General features: G+C 34.7%; 1 protein-coding gene across 3 annotated transcripts in view; it reads left to right on the top strand.

Moving 5' to 3' along the window:
• The window catches only part of SLIT2 (slit homolog 2 (Drosophila)), a 137,920-nt gene that overhangs the window by 70,213 nt on the left and 51,832 nt on the right, over positions 1-15,875 (top strand). For all 3 annotated transcript variants that reach the window (XM_012660756.1, XM_012660755.1, XM_012660757.1), the window contains 5 exons: positions 974-1,042; positions 3,379-3,450; positions 3,951-4,022; positions 6,277-6,348; positions 8,860-9,023. In XM_012660756.1, the coding sequence (XP_012516210.1) occupies positions 974-1,042; positions 3,379-3,450; positions 3,951-4,022; positions 6,277-6,348; positions 8,860-9,023 (449 nt within the window). The remainder of the gene's footprint in view (positions 1-973; positions 1,043-3,378; positions 3,451-3,950; positions 4,023-6,276; positions 6,349-8,859; positions 9,024-15,875) is intronic.

Genomic DNA, 15,875 nt, shown 5'->3' on the forward strand with positions numbered 1-15,875 from the left:
AAAAAAAAAAAAAAAAAAAATACCAACTTCAACCTGGAATCTTGAGATTGGCTACAACATTGGAGTATCAGGGGCCACATGTCCAGGGTGCCAGAATTGTTTGTGGGCACATCCATGGCCAGATGGCCCAAGTTGCTAAAAGACATTTGAACTCTTCAGTATCTATATTCTGGAAAAGAATAGCCTTGGAAGGAGATGAAATTTGTTTTTCTTTTTGTGACACCATAGCTATAACTTCAAGCATTCAGTTATTTTTGTGTCTTGCCATTTTGGCCAAAGTGTGTCTATTTTCTGATTATTTTTCTAACTCTAATAAGAAAGGGAAAATTTACTTAGATATGGTTATTTGATTATTACTTCTACATATATAGGCTGTATTAGCGCACTTGCTAAATTTGTGATATTACACAAAACCCCCTAAAATGTTCATCGCCAAGCAAATATATTTCAACTAGTTTTAAACTTAAACCTACTTATGTACGAATTTCCAAATTTCTCTTTAAAACAGGCTATTTTTATTTGCTAAAGGTACTAATACCTATTAAAGCAGTGGAGAGTGGTCTTGAACACAGAAGCAAGGTTTTGTTAGTAGTTAATGAATTTCGTGGTATTGTCTCCACATAAACAAGCAGACTGAAAGCTGAATAGAAATATGGTTGATTGAATGAACCTCCTTGCTGACACTCAGCTGGCTAAATGCTCGCCTTGCCTTGTTAGATAAACTGCAGAGACCTTGGTTTTAGGATTTAGCCTAAATGATCCACAAAGAATTCTGGACAACTGTTTTATTTTTTCTTTTTTTTGTTTTTCCCTTTAGTTCTCTTAAATAATCATCCTAGCTAGGAGCATGATACCTTAAAGCAAAAACTGCCAAGTGATTCCTTGTCTCACTTAAGAGTGAAATATTGTTCACTTATTCTATGGTAGGCCACCGTTACTTTTTAAGAGGATAATACTGTTGCTTTGTTTTTAGGTATCTAGATGGAAACCAATTTACACTGCTTCCAAAGGAACTCTCTAACTACAAACATTTAACACTTATGTGAGTAACATACTGTATTTTTCCATATTTGACTTATTCTATTTCTTGAAAATGGGGATGGCAAGGGGCAAAAGATTTAGTGAACCTTTCAGATAAAATAAATCATTTACAGTTAGATGCTTCCCTCCTTGTTCATTGTGGTTCTGGATCACCAGCTACAGAATGAGGTGATGGAATGTCTTGGAAAAAGGTCCTCCTCTATTCAAAGAACACAAACAGAAGAAAGTCTGAGCAGTCAGAGAATTACAGAAACACAGTAAAACCGTATACTTTTGTTGATAATGGATATGGGCTATTTTATGACAAGCCAAGGAAAGAAAGATAAACAATGTCTTTAGTCTTGACTTTGAGCAAATGATGGTAGATGATAACAACTTTACTGAAAATATATTATAAATTTAGTTTATTGATAGGTTTGAGTTTCTTATGTAAAACATTATTAAGTCGTGCCTCCAGTATTAAAATTTATTTTATAAAATCTAAATGTATTTATATGGTATTTAAGTAAACTTGACAAAGATACTGACTTTCTGAGTATAACATTTAAATTATTGAATGTTTTTCAGTTTGGTTTGATGCCCTCCTAAAATAACATTTCTTTTATTATTAATGTGAATAATTTTAACCATGTTTAAGTTTTAAATATAAGAAGGTATGTAAATATAGAAACATTATGATCTAGTTATGTGCACAGTGTTTAAAAATGAATGTAATCTTGTTACATATAATATCACACTTTAAGAGTAGCCTTGTTGGTAAATGATAAAATAGAACACAAAAAAATAGCTAAAAGATAGTAGATATTAATGGAAATACCTTGTTATTAGTTTAAGTCTATCTGATTTTGGTGTAAATATAAATAGGTTTAGAGGCAGATTGCTAGTGTTCCTAGAATAAGAAAGTATTCGTAACTGAATTCTAGAAACCTAAGTAGCAGAAATGCCCTGATGTAAACTTTATCTAGACCCATTGAGGTTAGTTAAAATACTGTTGATCACTTAATATTCCTTAAAAGTGTGGGAAAATCAGAACACTTTATAAAAAGTATATAGGACTATTTAAATGACAAATGATTAAATTAAAGAAAAAAGAATATCCTCTGATGTCTTGCTCTTCCTCTAGTTATTTATTTCATAGCCACAAGAACTGATTACATACATTTTGTTCTGTTAAATAAACCATTACATTGCTGCGATTTGCAAAGGGTCACTTTAGCAGAATTGGGTCATTGTGGGACAGCATGTGATTATTTAAAGTTGGTTGGAAATGAAAAATGAGAAATCATGGATCTAGAAATGGTTTTACCAGTGACTCATTATACAAGTCCAGGCAAGTAACTTCCTCTGATATAAATACATTTATTTTTAAAAATTAGGTATAGTACTTCGGCAACTTAAAATATGAACTATAAAGCTCCTATATGATTCCTACCATTTTCACAATTTTATGGATCCATTTTACTGATACTTGGATATTTTAATAAAGGAACTGACAATCCTCCACTCGTCTGAATCTTCCATTTATTCATATATTTATCATTTTGCTTCTGAAAAATATACTGAATATATATAGTGATTGTGTATATTGAATAGATGTATATATTAGTTTTTCATCTATATGCACTATATATAATGGGAATAAAATCAAGTTCATGGAATAAAAATTATGACCCATAGTCGTACACACTAGCACTTATAAATAGCTATTTAGCATTGGTAAAAATTCAACATCTTTCCCATTTACTAAACATTTGTCAAAAAATTTTTATTGAGGACCCAATATGTGACAATGATTCATCCGGGGCAGGAACATAGGTGTTCATAATGATGGCATTTTGAATGTTATAATCAGGGGTTCTTTCAGTGATGAAATTTGAGTATGTGTATCAGTGAACATATGTATCAATGAAGATAAACTTTGCATATCTGAGGGACTTACAAGGACAAAGGTTTATTTCTCACCCATAAAATGTGTCTATTACAAGCCGCCTCCCAGAAAGCTCCCTGTGAACCATCCCAAGTCTTACGGAGGTGGCAGCAGAAGCAGATGGAAAAATGAGCTCGCCCTAAAGCATCTGCTCTGAAGTGGGACCAGCCCCTTGTACTCACATTTCGTGTGGTCCCCCCTAATTTCAACAGGGTGATGTGTGAATAATTATGAATAACATCGCAATCTATTCCAGAGGGTGATCCGGTGTCTTTTTGTTTTCAGATAATAACAGTGCCAGCAACACTGCTATGACTATAAACAAGAAGACCCTTCTCTTTCTAAGAATCACTGATATTTCCATTTCTGTGGTTAATAATGGATTCTATTTCTTTCTTTTTCTCTTTTAGAGACTTAAGTAACAACAGAATAAGCACCCTTTCTAATCAGAGCTTCAGCAACATGACCCAGCTCCTCACCTTGTGAGTGTGAAAGTGTGGCACTGAGAATTCTTTAAGTCATTGGACTGAATGCGTTTTCTAGATGCTTGACACTAGTGAACAAGACAGAGTCTCTGGCCTCAGGAAAGTTTCTATCAGGAGAAACAGACAAAACCTCAATACATGAACAAATATAGATATTACAAAAAGTATTGGGTTAGATAAAAGAAACAAAGAATACTTTATGTTTGTGGTGGCATTAGGGGAGATCCTTAAGACGGGCTTCTGGGGAAAGACACCTTCGTGAGGGGCGGTGGAGGCAGCAGCGTCAGACAGGAGTTGGCAGACGGAAGTATTCTAGGTTGTATTTAGGAAATAAATATGTTGTATTAGGGAGACAACACAAAGTAAAAAAATTTGTGTAAATATTCTAAATTTCTAAGATGTTCAAATAACCCTTTTCATAATTGCATTATTTTAAAAATATTATTTGACAATTTTTGGACTCCTAAATAAAATAAATTGGTATATTGTGCTTTCAGAATTCTTAGTTACAACCGCCTGAGATGTATTCCTCCTCGAACCTTCGATGGGTTGAAGTCTCTTCGATTACTGTAAGTAGCTTATATTTGACAAAATATCTCTTTTCTCAGGGATCTGAGTTTTGGGTTGTTTTTTTTTTTTTTTCTTTTTCTTTTTGGACTGAGTCTTGCTCTGTCACCCTGGCTAGAGTGTAGTGGCGCCATGTCACTGCAACCCCAAACTCCTGGGCTCAAATAATCCTCCTGTCTCCTGAGTAGCTGGGACTGTAGGAGTTCGACACTACGCCCAGCTAATTTTTTCTATTTTTAGTAGAGAAGGGGTCTCTCTCTTGTGTGGCTGGTCTCAAGGAATCCTCCCGCCTCTGCCTCCCAGAGTGCTAGGATTACAGGTGTGAGCCATCGCGCCAGGCCTTGGGTTGTCTTTTTGATGATTTAACTGCTTTGTTGATTGTTGGCTATTGTAGAATATATGCATTAGAACTAGAAAAATCGAAATAGAAAAATCATATCCTACTGTATCATTGTTCAACAGCTTTGATTTGGACATCGTAACTTTCTCTTTTGTAATGCTTATTGTTGCCGTAGTCATTTATTTGATTGTATATGACATTAAGATGTGTGTTTTATATAGCTTCAATTAATTTTGAAAGAAATATAGGGAAAATCAATTTCTTCAGAAATTACATAGTACATGAAAACATTTGACTATAAAATGTACTTCAAAGCATGTGAAATAAAACATGATCCTTAATCCCATTCTCCTACCCAGAATTAACAGTTAAAAGAGTTTAATGTACTCTTCTGGTTCTTTTTCATATGCTTTTGTTTTTATATCCTAATATACGTGTGTCCCCAACTAAATAAATTTAAAGAGCCATAAATAGAATCTTTTCTTATTCTGCCATTGGCTACTGTTATTTAACATATTCTTTAGAATATTTATTTCCATGTTATTATATATAGATATTACTCAACTGTTTAACTGGTACAGAATATTCCACAGGTTAGAGGAATGATACTTATTTAATCATCCTCACCTTTATTATAATTTGGTTTAATTACAATTTTCATGAGTACTGTATAGTACTCTCATTAGCATCCTATTATTCATCTTGGTGCAAATGTGCTAGCATAGCACTTCAGCAATGATTTAGTAGAGAGGTACTGTCAAATACAATGAGGATACCAAAAGTAACTGACACATTGTCCCCCAACAAGATTTTGTCAATTTACAACTGTATGTTTTCACCACCTGTTCAGAGGAGTACTTTATTAAAAGCATTCTTGCAAACACTGAATATTATTAATCTTTTTATTTTTGTCTATATGACAGATTGAAAATTATTTTCCATTTGTGTTTTAATTTGCATTTCCAATTACTAGAACATTTGACTATATTTTGTTTGTTTATTGAGCATTTGTGCTTCTTATTCTAATGAACCTGATCATATTATTTTTCCATTTTCTATTAGGTACTTTGTCTTTTTCTTATTAATGTAAATGTCTTTATGCATCTACTACTTGACCCTATGCTTGCAGGTCTTTTAATAAAGGAATTAATTCTTGTATCTTATACAAGTTGCAAATATTTCCAATTCTGTTCCTTATATGAAGTCTTTTATCTTACGGATATATTTTATGTTGTCAAAATTTATTACTCTTGTCCTTTATGATTTCTGGATTTTATGTAGTGCTTTTGAAAGCCTTCCCCATCTCATGTTCATAAGAAGTAAAAAGGAATTGTTCTATATATTCTTTATTTTTTTCTTTTCTTTTTTTTTGAGATAGGGTCTTGGGCCTCACTCTGTCACCCAGGCTGGAGTGCGGTAGCAGGATCATAGCTCACAACAGCTTCAAACTCCTGGGCTCAATCAATCCTCCTGCCTCAGCCTTCCAAGTAGCTAGGATTACAAGTGCACACCATGCTTAATTTAAAATTTTTTCTTATACAAATGGGAATTCAATATATTGCCCAGGCTGCTCTTGAACTGGCCTCAAGAAATCCTCCTGCCTCAGCCTCCCAAAGTGCTGGAATTACAGGCATATGCCACTACACTCAGCCTGTTTTTTAATACATTTTTAATTTTTATATTTAACTCTTCAATCTGGAATTTATTTTGTGCATATGATGTGAGGTAGAAACTTTTTGCTTTCCCGAATGAATATCGAATTGTACCAAGAATATTTATTAATATTAACATTTATTAATAGACCATCTTTTCTGCACTGACTTAAAATGTTTATTAAAAAATCTCATACTTGCATAGGAATTTTTCTGAACTCTCTGAAATGTAGGAAATTTAATTTTTCTTTTTCTTGCTTTTAGTTCCCTACATGGAAATGACATTTCTGTGGTGCCTGAAGGTGCTTTCAATGATCTGTCTGCATTATCCCACCTGTGAGTACCTAGTTCATGAATGTAGGTTTAGGGCCAAACTCTCCCTAGTAAATGAGTTGGGAAAAGTCCTCTGCCACTTCTTTTATTGTAATATATTAAGATGTGATTGGCATCATCTTTAAAGAAAACGTGAAGATTTTCAACCTGAATATGGTTACCTCTGCAATATAGCTCTAATTTGCCTTTCTGGCTCTTACATCCCATTAGTTGAGTTCTCTTCACTTAACTAAAAGTTCTGCAAACATTCCCCCCAACTTTACTAGCCTATGCATTTTTTCTCATTGTTCTCTGATTCTAGAATATCATGTGCCCTGCAATTTGGTGTGTCCCAACCCTACTTTTCCAAGTCAAATCCCAAGTATCACTTCCTTCACGAAGGCTATCCTGATTTTCTCAAACTGCATTCATTTACTTAGCAAATATTACTCAGGATAAGCCGTGGAACCATGCAAAAAAATAAATTCGACATGGATCAAGACTTTCTAGTCTGGTAGTGGAAAAGAGCCAAATCCCCGCATTGGGTCAAATGTTTTTTCTTTGTGTTTTCTTTCATAGCAACCTGTTTGTATTTCCATAGTTTTAGGAAGTACAGTAAAACAGTTTTTAAAATATGTAATTATTGGGGTCCAAAAATCCCATTTGGGCTGAATTTCCATCGTTCCATTAAAGTTCAGGGAGCAGGCCTTGGATCCAAAGCCTCCTAGGATGATGCTGAGTTTGGCGCCACCTGGTGGCAGTTATCTGCTTGAGTTTAAATATCAAAGTCATTGGGGCCCCAGTTCTCTAGGAGAGGTTGCCTACCACATTCTCTCCCAGCTGTGCACTCCCCTACAAAACACACGAACTCCAAGAAGATGAGAATTTTAGAAAATTTAAGAAATGGGATGGTGGGAGAACAGAATCCACGTCAGTCATGTTAATGTGAATTTGCCTCACAGGGTCTGTGCTATTAGTATGGGTTTTTGTGTGCATATCGCTTAGACTGTATGGTGCCTACTATTAAGATTCCTTCCACTAAACTACTAGGGCCTGGAAGGCAACATCTCTACTTTTTCATCTCTGAGTCTCACCTGCCTATGTTGATATCACAGTTACTCCTTTACAAACTCTGTGGCTGCCCCATGCATGAGATACAGTGTGAATGAAGCTCTAGCTCAGGGTGTAGGGCTGGCAGAGACGGCCCCATAAAGGGCTCTGCTTTAGCCACTTTTTCCACTTCCTCCTCTGTCACAGTAAGGACTTACCAAATGTCAGTAGAGATGAGAACAGATGACTCAAAAACATAATTTTGCTCATTTTTAATTTAGTAGGATTTGAATCTGACATACACATGTGAGCATAACATTCACTACATTCAAATTCCTAAAGTCGGGCATTAAGACTGCAGTAATATAAAGTATTAAGATATATTTTGGGAGTTGCCTAAAAAATAATAAGATTATGCTTAAACTGAAGACCTACAAGTATTACTAATCATAAGTTAATTATAAATCAGAATTAATCAGTTTGTAAATGTTATTTTATGTATCTACTACTTGTCCCCACGCTTGACAAGTCTATGATCCCACTGATTAGCTTCTCTAGTCTCAGTTTATTTATCTTTAAAGTGGATTATTGATAATATTGACCTCATAAAGTTACTGTTTAGGATAAAATGGGGTAAATCATGTAAACATGGCTTAGCCCAGCTCCTGCATATAGTAAGAGTGCAATAAATGTTAGTCATTGTCTTGATTGCTTTGCTACCACTACTACTACTTATGTGAGTAGGAACCATAAAATGAAAGATTTTGCAAAGGAACAGACACCCGATGCAGGCCCAAATCAGCTCTGGCGAAGTAGCTTTGGATATCTTTAGTATTTCATACCTTCATGCCCTTCTTTTATCTCCGTACCATTGTACTTGCTAGTCTTTTACCTAAAACATCCTTCCCAGCCTTTTCCATCGACTCTAACTATCCCACATAGTTTATACTTTTTTAACCACCAGCACCCGCCCTCCACTGAAATGTCAGTCTATTTATTTGTACATACTTCTACTATAGCACTTGTAATAAACATTATTTATGCCTGCGAGTGTATGCGAATCCCCTCAGCAGGAGTTCTTTGGAGGGAAGAATAATGCTTTATTCATATCTGGGTCCTCAGAACCTTGCACAGTGATTGACTTCTCAGGAAATACTTGGTGAATGAAGGAGGTGCTAATGCACTTAGGGTGTGCTTACAGTCAGTATGGGCCTGTCTCTGAAAATACAGGGATTCCTTGTAAAGCACAGATAAGTGTTAACACTGGTGCCAACTCACTGAATCCCAGCTGCACATCATTCAGGAAAATGGGGAATCCACATTGTCTCTATTTTCTACTAAATTGCTATCCTCAATAGATTTGTAGGGATTTTCTGCTGAGCAACACTTCGAATTCTGTTCCCGTAGGAAATAATACTTCCATACTTGTGTGTGTGTGTGTGTATGTGTGTGTGTGTTTGTGCTTTCGTGGTGTTGTTTTTCCAGAGCGATTGGAGCCAACCCTCTTTACTGTGATTGTAACATGCAGTGGTTATCCGACTGGGTGAAGTCGGAGTATAAGGAACCCGGAATTGCCCGTTGTGCCGGCCCTGGAGAAATGGCAGATAAACTATTACTCACAACTCCCTCCAAAAAATTTACATGTCAAGGTATGGTTTTTAATCCTTTGTACTTCTTTTGAATAATTACTATATTAAATACAAAAGGAAAAGACAGCCATTTGGCCACTTGACTTCAAAGGTATAGTTGAAAAGCCCAATAAATAATAACCCTGTCCACCGGTGATTGAACAAGACAGAGCAGTTACCTGAGGTGCCCAAGTAAAGAACTAGGCTTTTCAAATAAATCTCAAAAATAGCCCATTGGAAATGACTGTGTTTTCTTGAAAATGTATGAAAAATGTGGAGTACGCAATTTCTGGAAATGCCTTTCATAGCCTCTAACAAGTAAAATGTTTTGCTTTTGCTTTGTCTGAACATACGCCCTGCTCTAGGGCTGCCAGGGCCCTGTGGCTTCCTGATACCAGGTAAGGAGAAATGGGCCCTCCCAAACGTTTAGGTGTTCAGCCCAAACCTTCTGACTCGCCTTATGTGCTGCGGATTTTGTGTCAATGTTCCTGTTCCTTGCTTGTTTGTATTCCTTTCCTTTACCTCCGTTTTCTGTATTTATGAATTCCACATAGTGTCTTAATAACAAATATTATTTTCTTCTTTTATTACAAGGGTAATATGTGCCCAGTATCAGAAAATCTAAATAGGAAAAATCTAAACAATGAGAAATTTTATTTCTGCAGAAGGAAGTAAAATTAACCATTAATCAGACTACTTAGATATAACCACTATTAAACTTGTCTTGTATATATCTGTCTCGTCAAATATATGGATTTAGGTTTCTTACAAAAAGTGGGAGAGAAAGTTACTATTATTCTTAGATTATAGATGTTTCAGGAGAGCCACTCAATTAGAGGAGAGAAATTCTTCAAAATTCTAAATGTACAATCAGAAAATGTGGATTAAACATGTTTTATGTATAAAACTAAATTTTATCTGTTGTGGAACACAGAGAAGTTGATCGTATAGTCTTTCCTCCCAAGATTTGCAAACCTAGCTGAAAAGATGAGCTTTCAACACTTGCACATTTATGTAAGAAAAATGTATGTAAGTGGGTAATACTGTGATGTGGGTCACGGTATGAGCTCTGAAGCCTAGTCTGGCCGAAGCTAAATCCCAGCTTCACTCTTTAGTACCCAGGTAACCTTAACCAGTCTATGCCTCAGTTTTCTCATGTGTAAGTGGAAATGAGGATAGTATCAATCTGAAAGGACTTTAATGAACATTGCATGAATGAGTGTATATCAAACATGCTGCCTCACACACAGCAACATTCAATATAGGTTACTGCTAATTGTATTTTTATAACATTTCAAAACACCACAAAAATGATGATGTGAAACATTCTGTGATTTATTAATAAAAGAAGGAATTTTTAAAAAACTATACACTCCCCCAAACATTTTTAAGTTGGCATCTAATGCTTTTCTCAATAGCTGCAAATGGTTGCAAAAGACGTAATTGACAGCTCATTGTGAATATTGACATTGTAAAACAAAACTTTTCTATTATTCTTTTTAATGTATTTGGCGGAATCTTAATTCCACAGCTAATTTTAAAAGAGACAAAAGCAAGATCCTCCTTAATATATTACATTATTCTTTTTTCCATCAACTTCCATTTTTCTCCTTGAATTCCTATTTCTAGTATCTCAGAAAATTGTATCATTCTTTGTTAATAAAAAAGTGTATAATTTGGATTTTTAAAGTGTCCTGCCACCAAAAGTCTGTAAGTCTTTACATTTTTATCTGAATTGAATTATTGCTATTAATACTGGTGTACCGTTGATTGAAACAGCATAATTATTTATCAATATTTTAATATTTTATTACAAATTGAAAGGAAAATTTTATGGCAGTGTCTCTCTGCAGTTATGTGCACTGATTACAAAAATCTTTGCAAAATAACTGGTATTTTAAATTGTTCTTTTGTAATCCTACATGTTTCCTTGGGGCAGTGCCCATGATAAGTTTCTGGTAGGCTGAGAGATATCCCATCCTTTTGTAAAGTGGGGGAGAGATGATTGTCAAAGGGAAGGGAAGGGATGGTGAAACTGACATAAAACCTCATTCTTAGGCATGTTATTGGACAGATTACATGGCGAAGTTGAGAAACCGCAGACTGATTCTCTTATACTTCTCTGTGACCAGTGATACTCGTACTTCATTTTGAAGAATGCTGATACATATCTTTATTTCTTAAAGTTTATAATTCCCTGGAGCTATTTCTTGAAAAAAAGTTTCATAACATAAATTTGAGAAAAGCTGCATACTTATATTCTACTCTTAAAGCATCACAGTTTATGTTAATTTATTAAATGTTCTGAGAAGTCCAATACAGATGTACAGGCATTCCTCATTATTATTGTGCTTTCACAGGTATCACATTTTTTTTACAAATTGAAGGTTGGTGACAACCTACGTCAAGCAACTCTATTGGCACCATTTTTCCAACAGCATGTGCTCACTGCTTGCCTCTGGGTCACATGTTGGAAATTTTCAGACTTTTTCATTATTATTACATCTATTATGGTGATCAATCATCAATGATCTTTGATTTTGCTATTGTAATTGTTTGGGAGCACAAACTATGTCCATATAAGATGGCAAACTTAATAAATATTGTGTGTTCTGACTGCTCCACTGACCGACCATTGCCTCATCTCAGGCCTCCCTGTTCCCTGGGACACAAAAATATTGGAATTAGGACAAGTGCTTACCCTACAATGGCTTCTAGTGTTCAAATGAAGAGTCCCACATCTCTCACTTTAAATCAAAAGCTAGAAATTATTAAGCTTACTGAGGAAGGCATATCAAAAGCTGAGATAGGCTGAAAGCTAAGCCTCTTGTGCCATATAACCCAGTTGTGAATTCAAAAGAACAGTTATTGAAGGAAATTAAAGGTGCTACTCCAGTGAACACATGAATGATAAAAAAGCAAAACAGCCTTACTGCTAGTATGGAGAAATTTTTAGTGGTCTAGAAAGAAGATCCAACCAGTCACGACATTCCCTTAAGCCAAGCCTAATCCAGAGCAAGACCCTCACTCTTCAATTCTATAGAAGCTGAGAAAGGTGAGGGGGCTGCAGAAGAAAATTTTGAAGCTTGCAGAGATTGGTTCATAAGGTTGCTGAAAAGAAGCATCTTCGTAACAGAAAGGTGCAAGGTAAAGCAGCAAGTGCTGATGTAGAAGCTGTAGCAAGATATGCAGAAGACCTAGTTAAGATAATTGATGAAGGTGACTACACTAAACAACAGATTTTCAATGCAGACAACAGAGCCTTCCATTTGAAGGAAATGTCATCTAAGACTTAACATGGCAAGAGACTAGTAGTCAATGGCTGGCTTCAAAGATTCAAAAGACAGGCTGGCTCTTATTAGGAGCTAATGCAGCTCATGACTTTAAGTTGAAGCCAGTGCTCATTAACCATTCCAAAAATCCTAGATCCCTTAACAATTATGCTAAATCTATTCTGCCTGTGTTCAATAAGTAGGCCAACAAAGCCTAGATAATAGCACATCTATTTATAGCATGGTTTACTGAATGTTTTAAGCCCACTGTTGAGACCTATTGCTCAGAAAAAAAATCCTTTGAAAATATTACTGCTCATTGACAATGCACCTGATCACTCAAGAGCTCTGATGGAGATGTACAAAGAGATTAATGTTCTTTTCATATCTGTTGACACAGCATTTATTCTGCAGCCAATGGATCAAGCAGTAATTTTGATTTTCAAGTCTTATTTAACAAATATATTTCATAAGGCTATAGTTGCCATACATAGTGATTTTTCTTATGGATCTGGGCAAAGTAAATTAAAAACCTTCTGGAAAGGATTAACTATTCTAGATGCCATTAAGATCATTTGTGATTTATAGGAAGAAGTCTAAATAGCAGCATTAACAGGAGTTTGGAAGAAATGGATCCTAAAGATGTAACTGAATTGCTGCAATCCCATGATAAAACTTGAATAGATGATGAGTTGCTTCTTGTAAATAAGCAAAGAATGTAATTTCCTGAGATGGAATCTACCTATGGTGAAGATGCTGTGAACATCGTTGAAATGACAACAAAGGATTTAGAATATTGCGTAAACTTCATTGATAAAGCAGTAGCAGGGCTTGAGAGAACTGACTCCAATTTTGAAAGAAATTCTACTATGAGTAAAATGCTTTCAAGCAGCATCACATGCTACAGAGAAATCTTTCATGAAAGAAAGAATCGGCTGATGTGGCAAACTTCATTGTTGTCTTGTTTTAAGAAATTGCCGCAGCCACCTTAAACTCCAGCAACCACCGCCCGAAAAGTCAGCAGCCCTCAACATTGAGGCAAGACCCTCCACCAACAAAAAAATTAAGACTTGCTGAAGGCTCAGATAATTGTTAGCATTTTTTAGCAATAGTGTATTTTTAATTAAGGTATATAGATTATTTTTTTAGACATGCTATTATACACTTAATAGACTATAGTATAGTGTAAACATAACTTTTATGTGCACTAAGAAATGAAAAATTTCTTATGAATCTCTTTATTGCAATATTCAATTTATTGTTATTGTCTAGAATGGAACCTGCAGTTCCATACCTGTAAGCATGCCTGTACATATATACACACCTAAAGGTTTTTGTAACTAATTTGTAACTAAGCAAGATTTATATAACTAATTTTTGTTTTATATAGTGACAATAGCATTGCATGTACTTAGTGTAGCATGAATGGAAATATGCTTGAGGGTAAATTGGTCCTTTCCTTATCAGCACTGCCCAGTAAACTTCCTACAATGATAGAAATATTCCAAATCATCACTATCCAACATGGTAGTCACTAAACACTTGTGATTATTGAGCACTTAAAATATGGCTAATATGCCTAGCAAAATGAATTTTTAATTTAATTTAATTTTGTTTTATGTACATTTAAACTTAAATATCCACGTGTCTAGTGGCTACAATATTAGATAGTGTGGTTGCTGCAAGAACTTAGAGGAAGAAATCATGTCAAAGGAAGGTGAGTGACTATGAAAGATTTAGTGGTGTGAGTGAGTCTAAGCCCGCTGTGTAGACTAGTAGACAACTTTGAGGATAGTGCTACAGGTGGGCAGAACTAGGGGAGCAGAGCTGCACTATTGGAAAGTTCTGGACCTGTTCTAAGGCAGCCAGAAAACAGTTGAGCTGAGACTTCTTAATTTACAGATAATATAAGGCTCTAAATCTATGAGCTCTACTGTGGTAGTTCAGTTCACTAAATTATCAAATCAACAGATTACATATATTTCAAAGTATACCTTAAGTTAGCATGGATATAAGCCAGTTGGCAAGCAGCATGGACAGTCAACAAATATAGTGCAGTGGCACTTAGCAGACTTCAGGGTTTACACATTTTCTCTACAGGTTAATATGATTTTAGAGTGATAGCAAGCAGTGAAACTCATCATGCCCTTTGCCAGCATTTGTTTCAACATTTGTCAGAATATTGTGAAGTGCCATTGTCTTAGGCTCTGCTAGTTTAACATTTATGACAATTCAGGTTAGATCTTTGCCTCTCCCACTACTACTGTTACTACTACTACTGTTAAGAACAGTAATAGCTAACTTCTACTGAGTGGTTGGATGATGTTGAGTACTTTACATAGATTTTTATCTCTTTCAATCTTTCTATCATTCCTGTAGTAAGTACTATCCTCTCCCCATTTGAGGGATGAAAATATTGTAATTTAGAGAAATTAAGTCATTTGTTTAAAATCACTCAACTGCTAAGTGAAAGAGTGAAAATTTGAACCTTGACTCTGACTCCAGAGCTTACCACTAAAGTTTACTTTGTAATTTTCAACAAAATCATTTTCAAAATAAATTATCAATGTAAATAAATTTGCCATCCTATTACTGAAACATACTTAAAATATGAAATTTTTGAACTACCCTGAGAAGCTTTACTAGAAATATTCACACAAAATAAATGATTGATAGAAGACAAAGTATTTTAATCTATTAATTAAAATAATTCACTCAGGGAAATCTACTGAGTACCATGCTATTGCACATACATGCTTTATGAGCTTGAAAGAAATAAAATAATATTTCCTTACGTATTTTATATTTGTGGTATTCATATTTTAATTTAACTTTTCCTATAGTTATGTCAGTCTAATGTGTTTTTATTTTATTCATGAAAATTATGTAAATACAAACTCCCAATATTAAGGTTTCAAATTATAGCAGGAAGATGAATATTCTTTATTTGAAGACATGTTTTCACACCTCTATTTAAATATAATTTAAATACCTTTTTCTTCTAAAAAAGGCTATGCTATTATTTGGAGTGATTAATTCTTCCAGTAAAATGTTTGTCCCACATTTTTCAGAGTATTTTCTTTATGGTATACTCTCATAGTTTTGATGTACAACAGAACTAAATGAACAAGAAGAAATAGAATATTAGAGCATATTTAATTAATACTCAGAGCATTCTTGAGTGGTAAGCAGATGGTCATGACTTGTCTTTATAACCCAAATGTCCTGTCTCTGTCTTTTAAATCTAAGAGGAAGATAGAGTGATCAAGAAGTCTGCAATAAAACAGAGGTTTTTGTCCTCCCCAGGTTTTCATTAAGAAAATCAACATGGAGAGTAGAACATTGATAATTTCTAATATTTCCTTTATTGCTTTGGTTCAGATAGATTCAGCTATACAGGCAACTAAACTTTTTTTTTTTTTATTTGACAGATATTTATGAAAGATTTACATGTGCTAAGGAATGACAGTCTAACAGAAATGAATGATATATTCCTTCATTCATTCAACAAATATTATTTGAGTTCCTACTATGTAACATCATGATTCTGGGGTATTAGGAATAAAACAATAAACAATACAGAGTAAAACTCCTGTTCTCA

The sequence above is a fragment of the Propithecus coquereli genome, unplaced genomic scaffold (assembly GCF_000956105.1).
Source record: "Propithecus coquereli isolate 6110/MARCELLA unplaced genomic scaffold, Pcoq_1.0 Scaffold677, whole genome shotgun sequence".
Classification (NCBI taxonomy): Eukaryota; Metazoa; Chordata; class Mammalia; order Primates; family Indriidae; genus Propithecus; species Propithecus coquereli.